Source organism: Coregonus lavaretus, assembly GCF_964263955.1.
Source record: "Coregonus lavaretus genome assembly, chromosome: 25".
NCBI lineage: Eukaryota > Metazoa > Chordata > Actinopteri > Salmoniformes > Salmonidae > Coregonus > Coregonus lavaretus.
In genome coordinates, this window is record NC_140012.1 from 3,039,763 (window position 1) to 3,065,819 (window position 26,057).

General features: G+C 42.4%; 1 protein-coding gene across 1 annotated transcript in view; it reads left to right on the plus strand.

Moving 5' to 3' along the window:
• The window catches only part of LOC311101057 (ATP-citrate synthase-like), a 97,985-nt gene that overhangs the window by 22,918 nt on the left and 49,010 nt on the right, over positions 1-26,057 (plus strand). Inside the window, exons 8-12 of the mRNA XM_084142093.1 lie at positions 4,551-4,669; positions 7,035-7,171; positions 7,732-7,793; positions 9,748-9,865; positions 22,712-22,866. Coding sequence (XP_083998219.1) covers positions 4,551-4,669; positions 7,035-7,171; positions 7,732-7,793; positions 9,748-9,865; positions 22,712-22,866 — 591 coding nt within the window. The remainder of the gene's footprint in view (positions 1-4,550; positions 4,670-7,034; positions 7,172-7,731; positions 7,794-9,747; positions 9,866-22,711; positions 22,867-26,057) is intronic.

Genomic DNA, 26,057 nt, shown 5'->3' on the forward strand with positions numbered 1-26,057 from the left:
CCAGCCTTGCTGAAGCACCCCCAGATCATCACCAATCCTCCACCAAATTTCACAGTGGGTGCGAGCCACTGTGGCTTGTAGGCCTCTCCAGGTCTCCGTCTAACCATTAGACGCCCAGGTGTTGGGAAAAGCTGAAAATTGGACTCATCAGAGAAGATGACCTTACTCCAGTCCTCTACGGCCCAATCCTTATGGTCTTTTGCAAACCTCAGCCTGGCTCTTCTTTGCTTCTCATTGATTAAGGGCTTTTTTCTAGCTTTGCACAACTTCAGACCTGCCCCTAGGAGCCTGTTTCGAACCGTTCTCGCCGTGCACTTCACCCCAGCTGCCGTTTTCCATTCTTTTTGTAGGTCACTTGATGTCATCCTACGGTTGTTGAGTGACATTCAAATTAGTTGGCGGTCATCCCGGTCAGTAGAGAGTCGTTTTCGCCATCTGCCGGTCTGTAGCTTTGTTGTCCCCAATGTCTGCTGCTTGACCTTGTTCTTATGAACCGCTGTCTTTGACATTTTAAGGATGGAAGCAAGCTGACGCTCACTGTATCTCTCTGCCAGTAAAGCCAGAATTGAACCTTTCTTTTCCTCACTCAAAACGTTCCCTTTCAACTCTTTTGGCATGGTCAATAGTTATTTTTTGATTGATATTACTTTTGAGGTACTATTAGCACTGTTTTTGCCATCCAACTGGTCCTATTGCAAGAGGATAGTGATGACCACAGCAGTGGTCTTTATACTTTTCCCCGTTAAATAAGATTTGGTTCAGGTGATCACCTAATCAGTACCTAATTCAGTAGAATGAGGTGTGCCTGTGTTGGAATTCAACAGACACTGGAATGGAATGGCTGTCATACATGTAGAGATGCTGATTTAAGAAAAATTTGCAGTGGCCTCTTAATTTTTTCCAGAGCTGTATATATACACAGTTGAAGTCGGAAGTTTACATACACTTAGTTTGGAGTCATTAAAACTTGTTTTTCAACCACTCCACAAATTTCTTGTTAACAAACTATAGTTTTGGCAAGTCGGTTAAGACATCTACTTTGTGCGTTTCCAACAATTGTTTAGACAGATTATTTCACGTATAATTCCCTGTATCACAATTCCAGTGGGTCAGAAATTTAATGTAATGGCTTTAGAAGCTTCTGATGGGCTAATTGACATCATTTGAGTCAATTGGAGGTGTACCTGTGGATGTATTTCAAGGCCTACCTTCAAACTCCGTGCCTCTTTGCTTGACAACATGTGAAAATCAAAAGAAATCAGCCAAGACCTCAGAAAAAAAATTGTAGACCTCCACAGGTCTGGTTCATCCTTGGGAGCAATTTCCAAACGCCTGAAGGTACCACGTTCATCTGTGCAAACAATAGTACGCAAGTATAAACACCATGGGACCACGCAGCCGTCGTACCGCTCAGGACGGAGACAAGTTCTGTCTCCTAGAGAAGAAGGTACTTTGTGAAGATGCTGGAGGAAACAGGTACAAAAGTATCTATATCCACAATAAACCGAGTTCTATATCGACATAACTTGAAAGGCCGCTCAGCAAGGAAGAAGCCACTGCTCCAAAACCGCCATAAAAAAGCCAGACTACGGTTTGCAACTGCACATGGGGACAAAGATCGTACTTTTTGGAGAAATGTCCTCTGGTCTGATGAAACAAAAATAGAACTGCTTGGCCATAATGACATTTACATTTACATTTTAGTCATTTAGCAGACGCTCTTATCCAGAGCGACTTACAGTTAGTGAATACATTTTTTTTTTTATACTGGCCCCCCGTGGGAATCGAACCCACAACCCTGGCGTTGCAAACGCCATGCTCTATCAACTGAGCTACATCCCTGCCGGCCATTCCCTCCTCTACCCTGGACGACGCTGGGCCAATTGTGCGCCGCCCATGAGTCTCCCGGTCGCGGCCGGCTGCGACAGAGCCTGGATTCGAACCAGGATCTAGTGGCACAGTTAGCACTGCGATGCAGTGCCTTAGACCACTGCGCCACTTAGACCACTGCGCCACTCTAGTGGCCACTCAACTGTGCCACTAGATCCTGATCCTGTGCCACTAGATCCAAACATAACGATGGCGCAATGACCATCGTTATGTTTGGGGGAAAGCCGAAGAACACCATCCCAACCGTGAAGCACAGGGGTGGCAGCAGCATGTTCAATTCACAAAATAGATGGCATCATGAGGAAGGAAAATTATGTGGATATATTGAAGCAACATCTCAAGACATCAGTCAGGAAGTTAAAGCTTGGTCGCAAATGGGTCTTCCAAATGGATAATGACCCAAAGCATACTTCCAAAGTTGTGGCAAAATGACTTAAGGACAACGAAGTCAAGGTATTGGAGTGGCCTTCACAAAGCCCTGACCTCAATCCTATGGAAAATTTGTGGGCAGAACTGAAAAAGCGTGTGCGAGCAAGGAGGCCTACAAACCTGACTCAGTTACACCAGCTCTGTCAGGAGTAATGGGCCTAAATTCACCCAACTTATTGTTGGAAGCTTGTGGAAGGCTACCCAACACGTTTTATCCAAGTTAAACAATTTAAAGGCAATGCTACCAAATACTAATTGCTACCAAATACTAATTGAGTGTATGTAAACTTCTGACCCACTGGGAATGTGTTGAAAGAAATAAAAGCTGAAATACATCTTTCTCTCTACTATTATTCTGACATTTCACATTCTTAAAATAAAGTGGTGATCCTAACTGACCTAAAACAGGGAATTTTTACTAGGATTAAATGTCAGGAATTGTGAAAAACTGAGTTTAAATGTATTTGGCTAAGGTGTATGTAAACCTTTTGCAGTGCCTTGCAAAAGTATTCATCCCCTTGGCGTTTTTCCTATTTTGTTGCATTGCAACCTGTAATTTTTTATGGATTTTTATTTGGATTTCATGTAATGGACATGCAGAAAATAGTCCAAATTGGTGAGGTGAAATGAAAAATATAACTTGTTTCAAATGATTCTAAAAAATAAATAACGGAAAAGGGGTGCGTGAATGTGTATTCACCCCCTTTGCTATGATGCCCCTAAATAAGATCTGGTGCAACCAATTACCTTCAGAAGTCACATAATTAGGTAAATAGATTGCACACAGGTGGACTTTAAGTGTCATATGATCTCAGTGTATATATACACCTGTTCTGAAAGGCCCCAGAGTCTGCAACACCACAACGCAAGGGGCACCACCAAGCAAGCGGCACTATGAAGACCAAGGAGCTCTCCATACAGGTCAGGGTTGGGTTATAAAAAAACATCAGAAACTTTGAACATCTCACGGAGCACCATTAAATCCATTATTAAAACATGGAAAGAATATTGGCACTACAACAAACCTGCCAAGAGAGGGCCGCCCACCAAAACTCACGGACCAGGCAAGGAGGGCATTAATCAGAGAGGCAACAACGCTATGTCTGGCGCAAACCCAACACCTCTCCTCACCCGGGGAACACCATCCCCACAGTGAACCATGGTGGTGGCAGCATCATGCTGTGGGGATGTTTTTCATCGGCAGGGACTGGGAAACTGGTCAGAATTGGAAGGAATGATGGATGCCGCTAAATACAGGGAAATTCTTGAGGGAAACCTGTTTCAGTCTTCCAGAGAATTGAGACTGGGACGGAGGTTCACCTTCCAGCAGGACAATGACCCTAAGCATACTGCTGAAGCAACACTCGAGTGGTTTAAGGGGAAACATTTAAATGTCTTGGAATGACCTAGTCAAAGCCCAGACCTCAATCCAATTGAGAATCTGTGGTATGACTTAAGATTGCTGTACACCAGCGGGACCCATCCAACTTGAAGGAGCTGGAGCAGTTTTGCCGTGAAGAATGGGCAAAAATCCCAGTGGCTAGATATGCCAAGCTTATAGAGACATACCCCAAGAGACTTGCGTCTGTAATTACTGCTGCCTTTGGGGGGGTGAATAGTTATCCACGTTCAAGTTTTCAGTTTTTTAAATGTTATTTCTTGTTTGTTTCACAATAAATTATTTTGCATCTTCAAAGTGGTAGGCATGTTGTGTAAAATCAAATGATACAAACCCCCAAAAAATCAATTTTAATTCCAGGTTGTAAGGCAACAAAATAGGGAAAATGCCAAGGGGGGTGAATACTTTCGCAAGCCACTGTATATAGTGTTTGAATCAAGCGTCTGAGTAGGAGTGACGATTTTAGGATCCAGTTTTGCCTTTTGGATCACAATGAATAAGATTACATGTACAGGGAGGACCTGATCCTAGATCTGCACCCCTACTATGAAAAGCTTGATATTGTACATATGGCCCCAGAAATGACTGACCGTTCTCTCAGCTGATGGTTTTGCTTGTTTCTCCAGGCCGATGGCTAGGGCTGTCCAATTTGTCAGCATTTCCTTGAAATGCATGTTATCCATTTTTTCTTTTCATGGGAACTTGAAATCCATGGAACTAACAACTTGTATAGATTTTGGTGGGGTAAATAACCTGTGACTAGGATTTCTCTGCTGCCCTCGGATACACAGGGTATATGCCCTAGTGACACATCCTTGTCTACCTATTCTAGGAGGCCTACATCGCGGATTTGGATGCCAAGAGCGGGGCCAGTCTAAAGCTCACCATCCTGAACCCCCTGGGAAGGATCTGGACCATGGTGGCAGGTGGAGGAGCCTCCGTAGTCTACAGGTAGGCTTGCAAAATTACGGAAACGTTCCCAAAGTTCCTAGCCTAGTTCCAGATCTGTTTGTGCTCCTGCCAACCCCATGGTTGTAATTTAGGTGGTGGGCCGTAGCAAGCCATCTACTTTAGTTTTCGAGGAGATCGATCTCTGTCGAGGGACGTGCTGGTTTTTACGTTGTGTAAATTTATTCTGAACACATTTCCATTTGTTGGCCATGTCAATTTGTGCACATCTTTCAAAATACTTTTATGTTCGCTAGCTGGACAGGCAAACACCGCCGAGTACTAAACTTTAAACCAATAAAAACTTGTGTACTATCCATGGTACTATCTCTGCTGATCACGTTATCCGTATCTAAGGTAGTAGACAGCTAGTGACATCTCAAGAGAGATCTCTGTCTGACCAACTGCTATTAGGTTAAGTAGTTTTAATTTATTTGTAATCTAACTATTTCGTTATAGAAACGTGATACCAGCAACGCAAGCTGTAAAATGACTCCCAACTTAGAACACAGCAACCTTAGTAATGTAGCTAGCTGGCAAGTTACAACAAGTAGATATGTTGCTAGGTAGCGGGAGCAAATATCACTAGCTAGCATCTCATTCCGGGACAAGGATTGTTTTTTAGCTATCAGTTTATTCCAAGTAATAATTTAAGACAAATGTGTAGGACAAGTAGTATAAATCTAATCAAGGCAGGACCCACTAACTTCATTCATACTGACAAATAAGAAATGCCACATTATCCCTGTCAATAGTTGGAGTAGGATGATGGCAGAGCACCCTGCCTCAGACTGTCAGGATGTTCATTTTCTAGCTCACAAACTACATTCCTTTGCTGTGATTTATTTGATTCATTCTGGTCTCTCACTTTTGTCTCACATGATCTATTCAGCTCTCCTGTGTCCTGCTCCCAGAGATTCACCAAGTATTGGCTGATTCACTCACCTGTGAGGAGAACCATCCTACTGCAGTTTGAATTAGCCCTGCTGTCACTATTTAGACATTGGGACCACATATGCATTTGCCTGTTGGCTTTTCTTTTTGGGGTTTGTCTTAAACAGTCTAGTGCATTTTAGAGTTGAAGAACACCAACTACAGATACACGGGCTTGTCTGAGCATCTTTATTCATTATCTCTCTCTTTTGTCGCCCACGATCTATTCACTAAGTCCTGCAGTTTGAGCTAGGCCTGCCGTCACTATTTAGACATTGAGACCACAAATGCATTTGGCTGTTGTCTTTTCTAGTGCATTTTAGTGCAACAACTACAAATACACATGCTTGTTTGAGCACCTCGAAGACTAAATTCAATGTAGTATCAGTTTAACAGGTGACAGGCAGATTATTTTACATTTTTAACATGCAGTTGGAGGATTCCCAGAATTATATTGTCCCCGTCAGGAGCCCAGGCTTTTGCCATAGATGGTAGAGTTCTCGTCTCTGGACCACACAAGCTTTAGATTCCATTCTGCTAAGGCACTTGTGTTTGTCTACATCGGTCCGCTACATTGGTGATCAGGGTGGGATCCTTTCATTTTACATTTGCATTTTAGTCATTTAACGGACTCCTATCCAAGTCCTTTCGAAGCGCCTATGGGGCACACAAATGTTCCTAGAGAGAAGGGAGAGTACTGAAGCATGTGTTGATGACAGTTCTACAGTCTCCATCAGAGGCCCAGGCTTTTGGCATTGATGTTAATGCTCTCATTTCTGGACTGCACCATTGTAAGATTGTGCCCTCCACGGCACTTGATATACATTGATTGGTAGGTTACACTATACAGTGCATTAGGAAAGTATTCGGTCCCATTCCATTTTTCCACATTTTGTGACGTTACAGCCTTATTCTAAAAGGGATTTTTTTTTTATGTTCTCAATCTACACACAATACCCCATAATGACAAAACGAAAACAGGTTTTTTGACATTTTTGCAAATGTATAAATAAAATAAAAACAGATACCTTATTTACATAAGTATTCAGACCTTTGCTATGAGACTCAAAATTGAGCTCCGGTGCATCCTGTTTCCATTGATCATCCTTGATGTTTCTACAACTTGATTGGAGTCCACCTGTGGTAAATTCTATTGATTGGACATGATTTGGAAAGGCACTCACCTGTCTATATAAGGTCCCACAGTTGACAGGGAGGTGACAAAGAACCCGATGGTCAATCTGACAGAGCTCCCGAGTTGCTCTGTGGAGATGGGAGAACCTTCCAAAAGGACAACCATCTCTGCAGCACTCCACCAATCAGGCCTTTATGGCACTACTCTATGGGCCCTGGTCAAAAGTAGTGCACTATAAAGGCAATAGGGAGCCATTTGGGAAGAAACCACTTGTCCTTGACTCTGACCCCTTGAACGTAGTGACACCATCTGTGACCTGGGTGGAGTGGATGAGCTGGCCAACTACGGGGAGTATTCGGGAGCGCCCAGCGAGCAACAGACCTACGACTACGCCAAGACCATCCTCTCACTCATGACCAGAGAGAAGCACCACGAAGGTTGGTACTTGCTCAGCTTCCCCTACCCCAATCATAACCTTAACCATTTGTGGGAAAGTGCAGAACTGACCCAAGATCAACGTCTAGTGGCAACTTCACCCTACACCTGGGCGCTCGCCAGGGTTGCCCACATGCACCTCTTATAGTTTTGAAATCAACATTGGCATATTCAGCTCATATTACATTTGGACTATATCACAAAAAACAATGCATATAGAAGCAAAAAGTCCCACAGACTGTATTGCTCCTGTACCACCTCTATTCCAACATTTTGATCCGAGTTGGGATCTTCTTAATTCATTAATAATCTTCATCAATAAATGTGGAGCAATATAATGTGTTGACCTTTTTTTAGTTTTTTTACTAGTTACACTTAAATTACTTTTGGACACAGACAAATTCCATTTATTTTGACTATTTAACTCACAGTGCACCACTCAGTTCTATCACATGCTCAGTTCTTAGTGTGTTACCGCATTGTCAAACTAGATAATGTTCGTTGTTACGTGAAGTCTCGGCATTAATACTAACAACATAGTTCTCTCTCTTTGCCTCGCCAGGGAAAGTGCTGATCATCGGAGGAAGCATCGCTAACTTCACAAACGTGGCGGCCACGTTCAAAGTAAGGCGCCCAATAACGGTCTTCGCCTAGTGCTGTGTCATTGATGGGGCCAGACAGAATCTACGAGTGCAGAATGTGTATGAGCCCCTTGAAGTAATTTGTAATCGAAAATATATTAATTGGGTGTTTCCGAAATACCTGTACTTGCGTTCTAAATAGTAGGCTGATCGGGAATTTGAAAATATAAACTTTTATAGTATGTAACATTTCTAACATTTGAGTATGCTTTAAATGCCAGGATGTCATACTCTATATTTATACAAAAGTATGTGGACACCCCTTAAAATTAGTAGATTCGGCTATTTCAGCCACAACCCTTGCTGGCAGGTGTATAAAATCGAGCACACAGCCACGCAATCTCCATGGACAAACATTGGCAGTAGTATGGCCTTACTGAAGAGCTAAGTGACTTTCAACATGGCGCCATTATGGGATGCCACCTTTCCAACAAGTCAGGTTGTCAGATTTCTGCCCTGCTAGAGCTGCCCCGGTCAACTATAAGTGCTGTTATTGTGAAGTGGAAAAGTCTAGGAGCAACAACTGCTCAGCCACGAAGCGGTAGGCCACACAAGCTCACAGAACGGGACCGGCGAGTGCTGAAGCGCATAGCGAATAATAATTGCCTGTCCTCGGTTGCAAAACTCACTACCGAGTTCCAAACTGCCTCTGGAAGCAATGTCAGCACAATAACTATTAGTCGGGAGCTTCATGAAATGGGTTTCCATGGCTGAGCAGCTGCACACAAGCCTAAAATGACCATGCGCAACGCCAAGCGTCGGCTGGATTAGTGTAAAGCTCGCCGCCATTCGGCTCTGGAGCATTGGAAACGCGTTTCCTGGAGTGATGAATCACGCTTCACCATCTGGCAGTCTGACTGACGAATATGGGTTGGGGCTAGGCCCCTTAGTTCCAGTGAAGGTTGATCTTAACGCTACAGCATACAATGACATTCTAGACTATTCTGTGCTTCCAACTTTGTTGCAGCAGTTTGGGGAAGGTCCTTTCCCGTTTCAGCATGACAATGCCCCCGTGCACAAAGCGAGGTCCATACAGAAATGTTTTTTTGAGATAGGTGTGGAAGAAATGTACTGGCCTACACAGAGCCCTGACCTCAACCCCATCGAACACCTTTGGGATGAATTAGAATGCCGACTGCGAGCCAGGCCTAATCGCCCAACGTCAGTGCCCGACCTCACTAATGCTCTTGTGTCTGAATGGAAGCAAGTCCCCGCAGCAATGTTCCAACATCTAGTGGAAAGCCTTCCCAGAAGAGTGGAGGCTGTTATAGCAGCAAAGGGGGGACCAAATCCATATTAATGCCCAGAATCTTGGAATGAGCAGGTGTCCACGTACTTTTGGTCATGTAGTCTACTCAGACTTTTCATCTAGTATTTGCTGCACACTATTGAGGAAGAGATGCATATTTTCAGACCCATGTGTGTTTGACAACAGCTGATAATCAGATAAGAGGATGGGCTATAGCAAAATGGACAAAGGGCGGGAAACAACGCAATTGAGCATTTAGATGACGATTTCTCAGTATGGGTGAGCCTAGTATGTTTATTTGTTGCTGAATTCATGCTTTTATACTAAACAGTACTTTCTAAATGGTATATAGTAGGATTAGTATACAGTATGTTTTAATAAGTAGTAGGCAAAACCGATTTCGGACACAGAGGTTCTCTATTTGGATCCACATGAGCTGATGCCTAGTCTTCCTGGCAAAATTCTAACATTTTAGAATCTGTTCAATCAAACCAAATAATGCCAGTAAACAATCTAAAACATGTTACAGTTTCATATATACAAAATTCTATAAGAACAGATTTTGAAAAACCACCCTGCAGATTTCGTCCATCCCTAGCCATTGTGCCTGCCTTAATCCCATGCTTTGAACAAGGCATGTGTATCCATATATTTTACCATGTTGTGCTCTCCCCTTGTCCACCACTAGGGTATCGTCAGGGCTATCAAAGACTACCAGGGACCCCTGAAGGAGAATGAGGTCACCATCTTTGTGCGTCGCGGCGGCCCCAACTACCAGGAGGGCCTGAGAGTGATGGGAGAAGTGGGTGAGTCCAGGCTGCACATTCACTCCAACAAGTTGGCTACATTCCGTTTCTCTGCCCTACTCCCGAAGTGTGCACTTGTACACTCCCCCTCATGGATTTAGAAGGAATGGACTGGTGTGATGAATATGGTGGGAACTCCCTCCAGCCATGCTTGCATCAAAACAATGCATGAGGTGGAGTAAACGAATGCACACTTGTGGAGAAGGATAGAGAATTGAAACGTAGCAATTGTCCCCCTCCTCCCTTCTGCCAACGTTTACTCCCATTCTCTGATCCGAGACGACTGTCCAGGACTGCATCCCGAATGGCTCCTTATTCCTTAAGTACCGTAATTTTCTGACTATAAGCAGCGCCTTTTTCCCCATTTTTCGACCCTGCGGCTTATATAACGGTGCGGCTAATCTATGGATTTTTACAGCTAACGGCCACTAGAAGACCTCCTAGGTATTAAACATTAAAACACCTGCGGCTTATAGTCCAGTGCGGCTTATATACAGTGGGGGAAAAAAGTATTTAGTCAGCCACCAATTGTGCAAGTTCTCCCACTTAAAAAGATGAGAGAGGCCTGTAATTTTCATCATAGGTACACGTCAACTATGACAGACAGACAAAATGAGGAAAAAAAATCCAGAAAATCACATTGTAGGATCTTTAATGAATGTATTTGCAAATTATGGTGGAAAATAAGTATTTGGTCAATAACAAAAGTTTCTCAATACTTTGTTATATACCCTTTGTTGGCAATGACACAGGTCAAACGTTTTCTGTAAGTCTTTACAAGTTTTTCACACACTGTTGCTGGTATTTTGGCCCATTCCTCCATGCAGATCTCCTCTAGAGCAGTGATGTTTTGGGGCTGTCGCTGGGCAACACAGACTTTCAACTCCCTCCAAAGATTTTCTATGGGGTTGAGATCTGGAGACTGGCTAGGCCACTCCAGGACCTTGAAATGCTTCTTACGAAGCCACTCCTTCGTTGCCCGGGCGGTGTGTTTGGGATCATTGTCATGCTGAAAGACCCAGCCACGTTTCATCTTCAATGCCCTTGCTGATGGAAGGAGGTTTTCACTCAAAATCTCACGATACATGGCCCCATTCATTCTTTCCTTTACACGGATCAGTCGTCCTGGTCCCTTTGCAGAAAAACAGCCCCAAAGCATGATGTTTCCACCCCCATGCTTCACAGTAGGTATGGTGTTCTTTGGATGCAACTCAGCATTCTTTGTCCTCCAAACACGACGAGTTGAGTTTTTACCAAAAAGTTCTATTTTGGTTTCATCTGACCATATGACATTCTCCCAATCCTCTTCTGGATCATCAAAATGCACTCTAGCAAACTTCAGACGGGCCTGGACATGTACTGACTTAAGCAGGGGGACACGTCTGGCACTGCAGGATTTGAGTCCCTGGCGGCGTAGTGTGTTACTGATGGTAGGCTTTGTTACTTTGGTCCCAGCTCTCTGCAGGTCATTCACTAGGTCCCCCCGTGTGGTTCTGGGATTGTGATCGTTTTGACCCCACGGGGTGAGATCTTGCGTGGAGCCCCAGATCGAGGGAGATTATCAGTGGTCTTGTATGTCTTCCATTTCCTAATAATTGCTTCCACAGTTGATTTCTTCAAACCAAGCTGCTTACCTATTGCAGATTCAGTCTTCCCAGCCTGGTGCAGGACTACAATTTTGTTTCTGGTGTCCTTTGACAGCTCTTTGGTCTTGGCCATAGTGGAGTTTGGAGTGTGACTGTTTGAGGTTGTGGACAGGTGTCTTTTATACTGATAACAAGTTCAAACATGTGCCATTAATACAGGTAACGAGTGGAGAACAGAGGAGCCTCTTAAAGAAGAAGTTACAGGTCTGTGAGAGCCAGAAATCTTGCTTGTTTGTAGGTGACCAAATACTTATTTTCCACCATAATTTGCAAATAAATTCATTAAAAATCCTACAATGTGATTTTCTGGATTTCTTTTTCTCATTTTGTCTGTCATAGTTGACGTGTACCTATGATGAAAATTACAGGCCTCTCTCATCTTTTTAAGTGGGAGAACTTGCACAATTGGTGGCTGACTAAATACTTTTTTCCCCCACTGTATGTACACATCATTCAATTTAGCTGCTGCGGCTTATACTCCGGTGCGCCTTATAGTGCGGAAAATACGGTAGTGCTCTACTTTTGACCAGGGCCCATAGGGTGCTATGGGCCCTAGTTGAAGCGTTGATGCCGCTTAGTTTCTGCCACATTGCTTTCACCTATCGCGTCCTATCAGATGTGATAAGGGGATTGAGGAATTAAGGGAGTAATAAAGGAATGCAGAAGTCTAGCCAGATAACCCTGCTACTGGTCATAAAGTGTTCACACCCCTTGACTTTTTATTGTGTTAGTCAATTTAGATTTTTGGTCACTGGCCTACACACTACCCCATAATGTCAAAGTGGAATTATGTTTTTAGACATTTTTACAAATTAATAAGCTACATGGACTCTGTGTGTGCAATAATAGTGTTTAACATGATTTTTGAATGACTACCTCATCTCTGTACACCACACAGAATGATCTGTAAGGTCCAGTGAATTTCAAACACAGATTCAACCTCAAAGACCAGGGAGGTTTTCCAATGCCTCGCAAAGAAGGGCACTTATTGGTAGATGGGTAAAAAATTAAAAAAAGCAGACATTGAATATCCCTTTGAGCATGGTGAAGTTATTAATTACACTTTGGATGGTGTGTCAATAGACCCAGTCGTTACAAAGATACAGGCGTCCTTCCAAATTCCGTTGCCGGAGAGGAAGGAAACCGCTCAGGGATTTCAAGATCAGGCCAATGGTGACTTTAAAATAGTTTTAATGGCTGTGATAGGAGAAAACTGAGGATGGATTAACAACATTGTAGTTACTCCACAATTCTAACCTAATTGACAGAGTGAAAAGAAGGAAGCCTGTACAGAATAAAAGTAATTACTAAAGTAAAAAAAAAAAAGCAAAGCAATTAACTTTTTGTCCTGAATACAATGTGTTATGTTTGGGGCAAATCCAATACGACACATTATTGAGTACCACTCTCCGTATTTTCAAACATAGTGGTGGCTGCGTCATGTTATGGTTATGCTTGTAATCTTTAAGAACTGGTGAGTTTTTCAGGATAAAAAATAAACTGAATGGATCTAAGCACAGGCAAAATCCTAGAGGAAAACCTGGTTGTCTGCTTTCAGCCAGACAATGGGAGATTAATTCACCTTTTCAGCAGGACAATAACCTAAAACATAATGCCAAATCTACACTGGAGTTGCTTACCAAGAAGACGGTGAATGTTCCTGATTGGCCGAGTTACAGTTTTGACTTAAATCTACTTGAAAATCTATAGCAAGACCTGAAAAATTGAGTGTTCTAGCAGTGATCAACAACCAATTTGACAATTTTTTTTAATAATAATGGGCAAATATTGCACAATCCTGGTGTGGAAAGCTCTTAGAGACTTACCCAGAAAGACTCATAGCTGTAATCGGTGTCGAAGATGCTTCTACAAAGTATTCACTCGGGTGTGAATACTTATGTAAATGAGATATTTCCAGTTGTGTAAAGTACTTAAGTAAAAATACTTTAAGTACTACTTAAGTCGTTTTTGTCTGTACTTTACTGTTTATATTTGTGACAACTTTAGCTTTTTCTCCACTACATTCCTAAAGAAAATATTTACTTTTTACTCCCATACATTTTCCCTGACACCCAAAAGTACTAATTACATTTAGAATGCTCAGGCAGGACATCAATATGGTCAAATTCCTGCACGTATCAAAATGATGTGTTGTCATCCCTACTGCCTCTGATCTGGCGGACTCACTAAATACAAATACTGCATCTGAGTGTTGGAGTGTGCCTCCGTCTGTCCGCAAAAAAAGACGAACATACTGCACACTGTCCAGAAAATCAAAATTGGTTCTGTGAAAGTTTCCAGAACATTCGTTAGGTCACGGGAAATGTTCTCATAACACAAAAACTGTCCAGTCGTGCCTTTTGATTATAGTGTTAGTATAAAACGGGGACGGGCACTTCCAGTCCTCAGGGGCCAGAGTATTGTCAGACTTTTTCCCCATCCCAAGCAAACACAGCTGATTTAAACTAATTGCATTCTAAACTTAAATTATTGTTAATCTAACTGCACTGTCCAATTTATAGTGAAAAAATACCATGCTATTGTTTGAGGAGAGTGAACAACAACAACAAAACGTATCACGGCAACTGGTTTGATACATTCACCTCTGAAGGTAAATAATGTACTTGCGTTCAGTAATCTTGCTCTGATTTGTCATCCTAAGGGTCCCAGAGATAAAATGTAGCATAGTTTTATTTGATAAAATCCATTTTTATATTCAAATGTAGGAACTGGGATCTACAGTTTGAATCCCTGCTGTCTCTGGCTCCACACCCACCCCACCGGCCATCTAGATGTGTGAAAGTTAGTGTATAAGCTATTGATCCATCATGTATGACATTCCTGGGAGTGTGTGAACTTACATTTTGTATTACCATATCATTTTTGTATGTTTTCTATAGTTATGTACTTGAAAATGTGTCAATTGACCAATCCAGCACATTTGGGCAGGCTTGATACAAAATAGTCCAGTATTGCAATGCTTCACTGGATAAATCTGAAACTTTGCACATACACTGCTACCATCTAGTGGCCAAAATCTAGATTCCGCCTAAACTGCAATAATACACTGCTCAAAAAAATTAAGGGAACACTAAAATAACACATCCTAGATCTGAATGAATGAAATAATCTTATTAAATACTTTTTTCTTTACATAGTTGAATGTGCTGACAACAAAATCACACAAAAATTATCAATGGAAATCAAAGTTATCAACCCATGGAGGTCTGGATTTGGAGTCACCCTCAAAATTAAAGTGGAAAACCACACTACAGGCTGATCCAACTTTGATGTAATGTCCTTAAAACAAGTCAAAATGAGGCTCAGTAGTGTGTGTGGCCTCCACGTGCCTGTATGACCTCCCTACAACACCTGGGCATGCTCCTGATGAGGTGGCGGATGGTGTCCTGAGGGATCTCCTCCCAGACCTGGACTAAAGCATCCGCCAACTCCTGGACAGTCTGTGGTGCAACGTGGCGTTGGTGGATGGAGCGAGACATGATGTCCCAGATGTGCTCAATTGGATTCAGGTCTGGGGAACGGGCGGGCCAGTCCATAGCATCAATGCCTTCCTCTTGCAGGAACTGCTGACACACTCCAGCCACATGAGGTCTAGCATTGTCTTGCATTAGGAGGAACCCAGGGCCAACCGTACCAGCATATGGTCTCACAAGGGGTCTGAGGGTCTCATCTCGGTACCTAATGGCAGTCAGGCTACCTCTGACGAGCACATGGAGGGCTGTGCGGCCACCCAAAGAAATGCCACCCCACACCATGACTGACCCACCGCCAAACCGGTCATGCTGGAGGATGTTGCAGGCAGCAGAACGTTCTCCACGGCGTCTCCAGACTCTGTCACGTCTGTCACGTGCACAGTGTGAACCTGCTTTCATCTGTGAAGAGCACAGGGCGCCAGTGGCGAATTTGCCAATCTTGGTGTTCTCTGGCAAATGCCAAACGTCCTGCACGGTGTTGGGCTGTAAGCACAACCCCCACCTGTGGACGTCGGGCCCTCATACCACCCTCATGGAGTCTGTTTCTGACCGTTTGAGCAGACACATGCACATTTTGTGGCCTGCTGGAGGTCATTTTGCAGGGCTCTGGCAGTGCTCCTCCTTGCACAAAGGCGGAGGTAGCGGTCCTGCTGCTGGGTTGTTGGCCTCCTCCACGTCTCCTGATGTACTGGCCTGTCTCCTGGTAGTGCCTCCATGCTCTGGACACTACGCTGACAGACACAGCAAACCTTCTTGCCACAGCTCGCATTGATGTGCCATCCTGGATGAGCTGCACTACCTGAGCCATTTGTGTGGGTTGTAGACTCCGTCTCATGCTACCACTAGAGTGAAAGCACCGCCAGCATTCAAAAGTGACCAAAACATCAGCCAGGAAGCATAGGAACTGAGAAGTGGTCTGTGGTCACCACCTGCAGAACCACTCCTTTATTGGGGGTGTCTTGCTAATTGCCTATAATTTCCACCTGTTGTCTATTCCATTTGCACAACAGCATGTGAAATGTATTGTCAATCAGTGTTGCTTCCTAAGTGGACAGTTTGATTTCACAGAGGTGTGATTGACTTGGAGTTACATTGTGTTGTTTAAGTGTTCCCTTTATTTTTTGAGCAGTGTATATTGTGGCCTTTCTCTTGCATTTCAAAGATGATGAAAAAATTAAATGAAAAAGCATGTTTTTTTGTTTGTATGATCTTTTACCAGATCTAATGTGTTATAGTCTCCTACATTAATTTCACATTTCCACAAACTTCAAAGTGTTTCCTTTCAAATGATATCAAGAATATGCATATCCTTGCTTCAGGTCCTGAGGCAGTTAGATTTGGGTATGCCATTTTAGGTGAAAATTGAAAAAAAATAGGTTAATTGTGAATTGTTTTACTAGCCCATACAAACGCATTGAATAACAGATTGACTTCATACAACAACAGATAGTCCCCCCCAAAAATCTAAAGTTAATTTGTTCTGAGATGTCTGTCAAATATATAAGAAAGATCAGGAGTGATTTTACATGCATTTTTTTTTTTACATGCATTTAACCCACTAAACCAGGGGTGTCAAACTCATTTTAGCTCAGGGGCCACATGGAGGAAAATCTATTCCCAAGTGGGCCGGACCGGTAAAATCATGGTGTATATATAACTTAAAAACAACAACTTCAGATTGTTTTCTTTGTTTTAATACTATCAACATAAAACATAAAGCTGGAGCCTGAGGACAGTGTGTCCAAAATAGTACAAGCACAACATCACTATTAATCATAAAACACCTGAAGTTTATTTGAAAATTCTAAAGAAAAAGAACACACAAACACACAATGCCTCAGTGATTCACATAACTGTTTCACAGATCACAGAACTATATCAGGGTGTCATTTCTCAGGCAGAAATGTAGAATCCTGTTCCCCAAACAAGTGCAAGAACCACATAGTCAAGAATAGGTTAAATATACAAATAAAATAAAATCAATTAAAAACAATAGCACATCAACATAAAAACATATAAACATAAAGCTGGAGCCTGAGGACAGTGTGTCCAAAAGCACAACATCACTATTAATCATAAAACACCTCAAGTTATTTGAAATTCTGAGGACAAACAACACACAAACACACAATGCCTCAGTGATTCACAGAAGTATATCACAGATCACAGAACTATATCAGGGTGTCTCATGCAGCACTTTAAGTGGGGTTGCATAGTTTATTTGACTCCTGATACCTGGCATCTTTTAGCTTTCACCAGCGCATCAATATCAGGCGTCACATCCTGAGTGGCAGCCAACTTCAGGATGTGATTCAAGTGCTTGTGCGTGAGCCTTGAGCGCAGCTTTGTTTTATTCATGACGTTATCCATCTTTAATGACTTGCAACACAAAGCCTCCTGGTGCAAAATACAGTGAAAAGTCCAAAAATCACGTCCTCCATTTGCAGATTGCACTTTCTCTCTGAACTTTGTCACAACGCCTGCTTTTTTCCCGATAATTGAGGGCGCATCATCTGTAGCCAGGCTGACAGTGCGGGACCAGTCCACTCCGACCCTGTCCAGCGCGCCGACGAGTGCAGTGAAAATATCAGCTGCTGTCGTTGTATCTGTCATCGGCACCAACTCCACGAACTCCTCGGTGACGGTCAATGTGTCATTAACTCCGCGGATGAAAATGGGCAGTTGTGCAACATCTGTAATGTCCGTGCTTTCATCAATTGCAACCGAAAACGCAATAAATGACTTTACTTTTTGCTTCAACTGGCTGTCCAAATCCACTGAAAGATCGGAAATCCTGTCTGCAACTGTGTTTCTTGTCAGGCTGATATTTGCAAAAGCCTGGTGCTTTTCAGGGCACACAATCTCTGCTGCCTTCATCATGCATGTTTTTACAAATTCACCCTCACTAAATGGTTTTGAAGCCACTGCGATTTCATTAGCAATGAGGTAGCTAGCTTTCACTGCAGCGTCACTGATGTCTCGGCTGTGAGTAAACACAGACTGCTGTTTCTTCAGACCCGCCAACAGTTCATTCACCTTCTCTCTTCTCCGCTGTCCTTGAAAGTTGTCATATTTGTCGGCATGAAGACTCACATAGTGGCGACGAAGGTTATATTCTTTCAGCACTGCAACATGCTCTGAACACACCAAACATACAGCTTTCCCATTCAATTCCGTGAATAAATAGAAGGATGACAATTTTTCTTGGAACACTCTGCACTCTGCGTCCACTTTTCTCTTTTTTTGACAGAGACATATTGGGGCAATGAGGGTGCCAAAGCACATAATGTTAAAAGTAGAAGCCGTAATAAATATCGCGGGCAAAACAAAGTAGCTCATCCGGACTGGCTGCACTTGCTTGACCTATTTGCTCTGCCCCGGTATAAACAGTTTGCTTGCTTAACACAATTGCTATTGCGCCATCCAGTGGACACAATTGGAACAGGAGTTTCTTTTATTGAAAAATTGCAGCTCATTTTTATACTTTACAAAATCATCTCGCGGGCCGGATTAAACCCGTTTGCGGGCCTGATCCGGCCCGCGGGCCGGACGTTTGACACCCCTGCACTAAACCGTCTCCATACAGTGCCATTCGGAATGTATTCAGACTCCTTGATATTTTCCACATTTTGTTACGTTACAGCCTTATTCTAAAATGTATTAAATACATTTTTTTTCTCATCAATCTACACACAATAATGACACAGCGAAAACCAGGTTTTTACATATTTATTAGAAATATAAAACAAATCTTATTTACATAAGCATTTAGACCCTTTGCTATGACACACAAAATTGCGCTCAGGTGCATCCTTTTTTGTCAAGATTTGAGTCCACCAGTGGTAAATTCAATTGTTTGGACATGATTTAGAAAGGCACGCACCTCTCTATATAAGGTCCCACAGTTGACAGTGCATGTCAGAGCAAAAACCAAGCCATGAGGTTGAAGGAATTGTGGAGCTCCGAGACAGGATTGTGTCGAGGCACAGATCTGGAGAAGGGTACCAAAAAACATATGCAGCTTTGAAGGTCCCTAAGAACACGGTGGCCTCATCATTCTTAAATGGAAGAAGTTTGGAACCACTAAGACTCTTCCTAGAGATGTCTGCCCGGCCAAACTGCGCAATCGGGGGAGAAGGGCCTTGGTCAGGGAGGTGAACAAGAACCCAATGGTCATTCTGACAGAGCTCCAGAGTTCCTCTGGAGATGGGAGAACCATCCAGAAGGACAACCATCTCCACAGCACTCCACCAATGAGGCCTTTATGGTAGTGGCCAGACAGAAGCCACTCCTCAGTAAAAGGCACATGACAGCCCACTTGGAGTTTGCCAAAAGGCACCTAAAGACTCTCAGACCATGAGAAACAAGATTCTCTGCTCTGATGAAACCAAGATTGAACTCTTTGGCCTGAATGCCAAGCATCACGTCTGGAGGAAACCTTGGACCATCCCTACGGTGAAGCGGAGTGGTGGCAGCATCATGCTGTGGTAATGTTTTTCAGCGGCAGGTACTGGGATACTAGTCAGGATCGAGGGAAAGATGAACGGAGCAAAGGACATCGAGATCCTTGATGAAGACCTGCTCAGGACCTCATACTGTGGCGAAGGTTCACCTTCCAACAGGACAACAACCCTAAGCAAACAGCCAAGACAATGCAGGAGGGGCTTTGGGACAAGTCTCAATGTCCTTGAGTGGGCCAGCCAGAGCCCGTACTTGAACCCGTTCGAACATCTCTGGAGAGACCTGAAAATAGGCACTTTGATGCCCTTGCCAAGAGAGGTGACCAGACCTATTGTTCACATTAAGACTTGAATAACCGTGACTGGGGTAGGCAAGGATTTCGCTTTTTCATGGTGATGGTTATGCAGTCAGAATTATCCAGCAATGCACTTGGATACAGGTAATAACTAATCAGTCAGATTTTGGCTGAGGTGATTGGATAACTGTAAATATGGCTCACAATGGAGATGAGAATTGTTCCTTAATGTGCTTTCAGAAACAGACCATGCCAAATGAAATGGATGCTCTTACCATATGTTTCACTCAAATTTTAGAATCATTTTTTTTTTTACACATCTGCTGTTTTACATTTTGCATGTCTCCAGTCATATAATATATATTTATTTAAGTTTGCTTATTGTGACTAAGTTTGATTGTACTTTACAAGGGCAGATATGCTGTGTGTGTGTGTGTGTGTGTGTTTGACCTTCTGTGAAAATTTTGTGAAAATGTGTTCACAAAAAACAAGGGTAGAGATGGTACATGGGTAGAATTGTTCTGCAAGCATATGTACACCTACAGTACACTAGTAGTTGCGTGTCAATGTGAAAATGAATAAAGGCTTCACATGTTTGTCACACATATAGTATGTGGCCCTTCACTTGGTTTCAAAAAGTCAATGTGGCCCTTGAGCCAAAAGGTTTGCCCACCCCTGGTCTAAATACTAATGTGAATGTGATATTTCAGTTTTTAATTTATAAATTTGTAGACATTTCTAAAAACCAGTTTTTGCATTGTCATTATGGGGTATTGTGTATAGATTGAGGATTTTTAAAAATTGAATCCATTTTAGAATAAGGCTGTAACGTAACAAAATGTGGAAAAAGCCCAAGTGGTCTGAATACTTTCCGAATGCACTACAGTACTTGCATTTTAAATGTTTCAACTGGTACCGGGGGACCTTCAGATGAGGCTTGTGGACTGTTTGGACGCTACAGATGATTTTGTGAGAAGGCCGATTTTCGGGCTGTCTCATGGTCTGACAAACACTGATCTAGCTCTGTCACCTTTCACCGCAGATGCGGAAGTGCAACATAGGCGGATGCAGTGGATTGAGACTTATCCAAAAAAAACGTATCTCTAACTTAAACTGGCTGCTTTTTATGGGGATTTTTTTATTATGCTAATTCGAGTTTTACGGGTGCGCGGACATCGACCTTAGGGGGTTAAATGTTGTTCAAATGTCCTATGAATGAAATAATGTGCAGATTGTCAACATGTGAAGTGTAAAAAAAAATATGGTTGTGTTTTGTATGATTTTTTAAAATACTGTTCAAATGCCCTATGAATGAAATTAAAGTGCCATATGTGTCTATATCACCTTGTAATGGGCCTACAAAACAGTCCTCGTGTGAATTGTCATTACATCTGGAGAGAAACATAATGAAGATGTATTCCAATCTGCTTTCTTATGCTTTAAGGAGCTACAAATGTGACTGCTGAGAATGTTGTGGTAATATTAAGTAAAACTTAAATTTTCTAAATGTTCTGAGGACCTCCAAGACAAGGTAAAATGTGTATTGCGTGAACATCAATGGAATATTATGTTAAACCTAAAACAAATTTGCTATGAATGTCATAAAAACAGACTTATTTGGGAAATTGTGGAATATTATGCAACGTTGTGGGAATGTTCTGTGCAACCTATGTGAATATTCTTGCAACATCCCAGATAACTCTCATAACTTAATTAAATGGTCTGGAAACCTTTACAGAACTTAGACCAGGTGTTCTGTCAACAAACAAAGTGTTCTGGGAGCATTCTTGTAACATCAGGTAAATGTTTTTGCATCTGAAAAGAAACCTTGTATAATCACCCACACAACAGGACTGTTTTTTGTGTTTTGGGAACATCTTTTGTGATGTGCCAACAATGTTCCCACAAGACTGTTCCCACAACCTAATGAAACATTCTGGGAACCTTTAAAGATGCAGTATGCAGAAATCGCTCTGTCATTTCCTGGTTGCTTAAATTCTAAAAGTCGCCTAATTTCAGTTTGTTACTCTACACTATACTTGCTTGTTTTGTATCATTGTACCATCTAAACCGCTGTGAAATATATTTTCCATAACCAAAAATATTGTTTCAGCCGTTTGTAGCTGGTCTAAAAAAACTGAAAGTAAAACACGCAAAAACGAAACTTAAGCATAGAAATGGAACATCTACCACTTCTTAGACTTGCTTTCAATGAGTGACAGATCTATAACTCACATTTCTATGTGAATTTGGTCTGGTAGCCCAAAAAGTTACATAATGCAGCTTTAAAGCACAGACAATGTGTTCTGGAAACGTTCTTGCAAAATCATATAATATAATCATTAGCGCGATAGGATCGTTTTTGTGTTATGAGAACATTTGCCGCAACCTAACGAAAGTTCTGGGAACTTTCACAGAACCAATTTTGGTTTGCTGGGACAACATTACTGGCACGTTGTTATTACATTGCATGAAAACTTAATGAGAACTTTTGGGGAATGTTCTGTGGTGGTTGTAACATGTTGTGCACAACATTTTTGTGAATGTAATGAGAACATTCCAACTATAGATAGATAGATAGGAAGAGAAAACATTTTGTTATCATCCTCATTTTAGATAAAACCCTAACTAAAACTTAATGGGAATCTTGGCTGATGTTCTGGGAATGTTCCCCGTTTGCTGGGTGGACTAAAGAAGAATCAGGGGTCAGTTTCCATAAAACATAAAGACCATCTTTAGCACTAAGATAATTTTGAGTCCATTGATAGGCAATGGAGAAACAATGATCTTAATGCTGAAGATGATCTTTGATTTTGGGAAACTCACACCTGGACAGTTGGTCAACCCTGAAGTAGATTTGATCAATAGATAGTGGACAGGTTTCCATTTTATTGTGCAGCTGTTCAGGATAATAAAAAATATTTGTAAACAATGTCCATTTTTCCCACAGGGAAGACCACCGGTATCCCCATCCATGTTTTCGGCACAGAGACCCACATGACGGCCATCGTCGGCATGGCGCTGGGCCACCAGCCAATCCCCAACCAGCCTCCAGTAGCCGCCCACACGGCCAACTTCCTGCTTAACTCCAGCACCAATGCCGCTGTACGTTTGTGTTCAATGTAGGACTGACCCCAATTAGTCGACTGGTCGATAGGCTGTTGGTTGACCAATAATTTTTTTTTGTCAAGCAGTAGCATATACAGTGGGGAAAAAAAGTATTTAGTCAGCCACCAATTGTGCAAGTTCTCCCACTTAAAAAGATGAGAGAGGCCTGTAATTTTCATCATAGGTACACGTCAACTATGACAGACAAATTGAGGGAAAAAAATCCAGAAAATCACATTGTAGGATTTTTAATGAATTTATTTGCAAATGATGGTGGGAAATAAGTATTTGGTCACCTACAAACAAGCAAGATTTCTGGCTCTCACAGACCTGTAACTTCTTCTTTAAGAGGCTCACCTGTCCTCCACTCGTTACCTGTATTAATGGCACCTGTTTGAACTTGTTATCAGTATAAAAGACACCTGTCCACAACCTCAAACAGTCACACTCCAAACTCCACTATGGCCAAGACCAAAGAGCTGTCAAAGGACACCAGAAACAAAATTGTAGACCTGCACCAGGCTGGGAAGACTGAATCTGCAATAGATAAGCAGCTTGGTTTGAAGAAATCAACTGTGGGAGCAATTATTAGGAAATGGAAGACATACAAGACCACTGATAATCTCCCTCGATCTGGGGCTCCACGCAAGATCTCACCCCGTGGGGTCAAAACGATCACAAGAACGGTGAGCAAAAATCCCAGAACCACACGGGGGGACCTAGTGAATGACCTGCAGAGAGCTGGGACCAACGTAACAAAGCCTACCATCAGTAACACACTACGCCGCCAGGGACTCAAATCCTGCAGTGCTAGACGTGTCCCCCTGCTTAAGCCAGTACATGTCCAGGCCCGTCTGAAGTTTGCTAGAGTGCATCCAGAAGAGGATTGGGAGAATGTCATATGGTCAGATGAAACCAAAATATAACTTTTTGGTAAAAACTCAACTCGTCGTGTTTGGAGGACAAAGAATGCTGAGTTGCATCCAAAGAACACCATACCTACTGTGAAGCATGGGAGTGAAAACATCATACTTTGGGGCTGTTTTTCTGCAAAGGGACCAGGACGACTGATCCGTGTAAAGGAAAGAATGAATGGGGCCATGTATCGTGAGATTTTGAGTGAAAACCTCCTTCCATCAGCAAGGGCATTGAAGATGAAACGTGGCTGGGTCTTTCAGCATGACAATGATCCCAAACACACCGCCCGGGCAACGAAGGAGTGGCTTCGTAAGAAGCATTTCAAGGTCCTGGAGTCTCCAGATCTCAACCCCATAGAAAATCTTTGGAGGGAGTTGAAAGTCCGTGTTGCCCAGCGACAGCCCCAAAACATCACTGCTCTAGAGGAGATCTGCATGGAGGAATGGGCCAAAATACCAGCAACAGTGTGTGAAAACCTTGTGAAGACTTACAGAAAACGTTTGACCTGTGTCATTGCCAACAAAGGGTATATAACAAAGTATTAAGAAACTTTTGTTATTGACCAAATACTTATTTCCCACCATAATTTGCAAATAAATTCATTAAAAATCCTACAATGTGATTTTCTGGATTTTTTTTCCTCATTTTGTCTGTCATAGTTGACGTGTACCTATGATGAAAATTACAGGCCTCTCTCATCTTTTTAAGTGGGAGAACTTGCACAATTGGTGGCTGACTAAATACTTTTTTTCCCCACTGTGTATATATATATATATATAACACTCTCTCACACACACACACACACACACACACACACACACAGTACCTGTCAAAAGTTTGGACACACCTAGTCATTCAAGGGTTTTTATTTTATTTTATTTTGACTATTTCTTACATTGTAGAATAATAGTGAAGACATCAAAACTATGAAATAACACATATGGAATCATGTAGTAACAAAATAAGTGTTTTATATTTGAGATTCTTCAAATAGCCACCCTTTGCCTTCATGACAGCTTTGCACACTCTTGGCATTCTCTCAACCAGCTTCACCTGGAATGCTTTTCCAAAAGTCTTGAAGGAGTTCCCATGCTGAGCACTTGTTGGCTGCTTTTCCTTCACTCTGCGGTCCAACTCATCCCAAACCATCTCAATTGGATTAAGGTCGGGTGAATGTGGAGTCCAGGTCATCTGATGCAGCACTCATCACTCTCCTTGGTCAAATATTCCTTACACAGCCTGGAGGTGTGCTGGGTCATTGTCCTGTTGAAAAACAAATGATAGTCCCACTAAGGCCAAACCAGATGGGATGGCGTATCGCTGCAGAATGCTGTGGTAGCCATGCTGGTTAAGTGTGCCTTGAATTCTAAACACATCACAGACAGTGTCACCAGCAAAGCACCCCCACACCATAACACCTCCTCCTCCATGCTTTACAGTGGGAACTACACATGCTGAGATCATCCGTTCACCCACACCGCATCTCACAAAGACACAGCAGTTGGAACCAATTTGGACTCCAGACCAAAGGACACATTTCCACCGGTCTAATATCCATAGCTCATGTTTCTTGGCCCAAGCAGGTCTCTTCTTCTTATTGGTGTCCTTTAGTAGTGGTTTCTTTGCAGCAATTTGGCCATGAAGGCCTGATTCACACAGTCTCCTCTGAACAGTTGATGTTGAGATGTGTCTTACTTGAACTCTGTGAAGCATTTATTTGGGCTGCAATTTCTGAGGCTGGTAACTCTAATGAATTTATAATCTGCAGCAGAGGTAACTCTGGGTCTTCCATTCCTGTGGCGGTCCTCACGAGAGCCAGTTTCATCATAGCGCTTGATGGTTTTTGCGACTGCACTTGAAGAAACGTTCAAAGTTCTTGAAATCTTCCGTATTGATTGACCTTCATGTCTTAAAGTAATGATGGACTGTCGTTTCTCTTTGCTTATTCGAGCTGTTCTTGCGATAATATGGACTTGGTCTTTTACCAAATAGGGCTATCTTCTGTATACCCCCCCAACTGATTGGCTGAAACGCGTTAATTCCACAAATTAACTTTTAAGAAGGCACTCCTGTTAATTGAAATGCATTCCAGGTGACTACCTCATGAAGCTGGTTGAGAGAATGCGAGTGTGGAAAGCTGTCATCAAGGCAAAGGGTGGCTATTTGAAATATATTTTGATTTGTTTAACACTTTCTTGGTTATTACATGATTCCATATGTGTTATTTCATTGTTTTGATGTCTTCACTATTGTTCTACAATGTAGAAAAT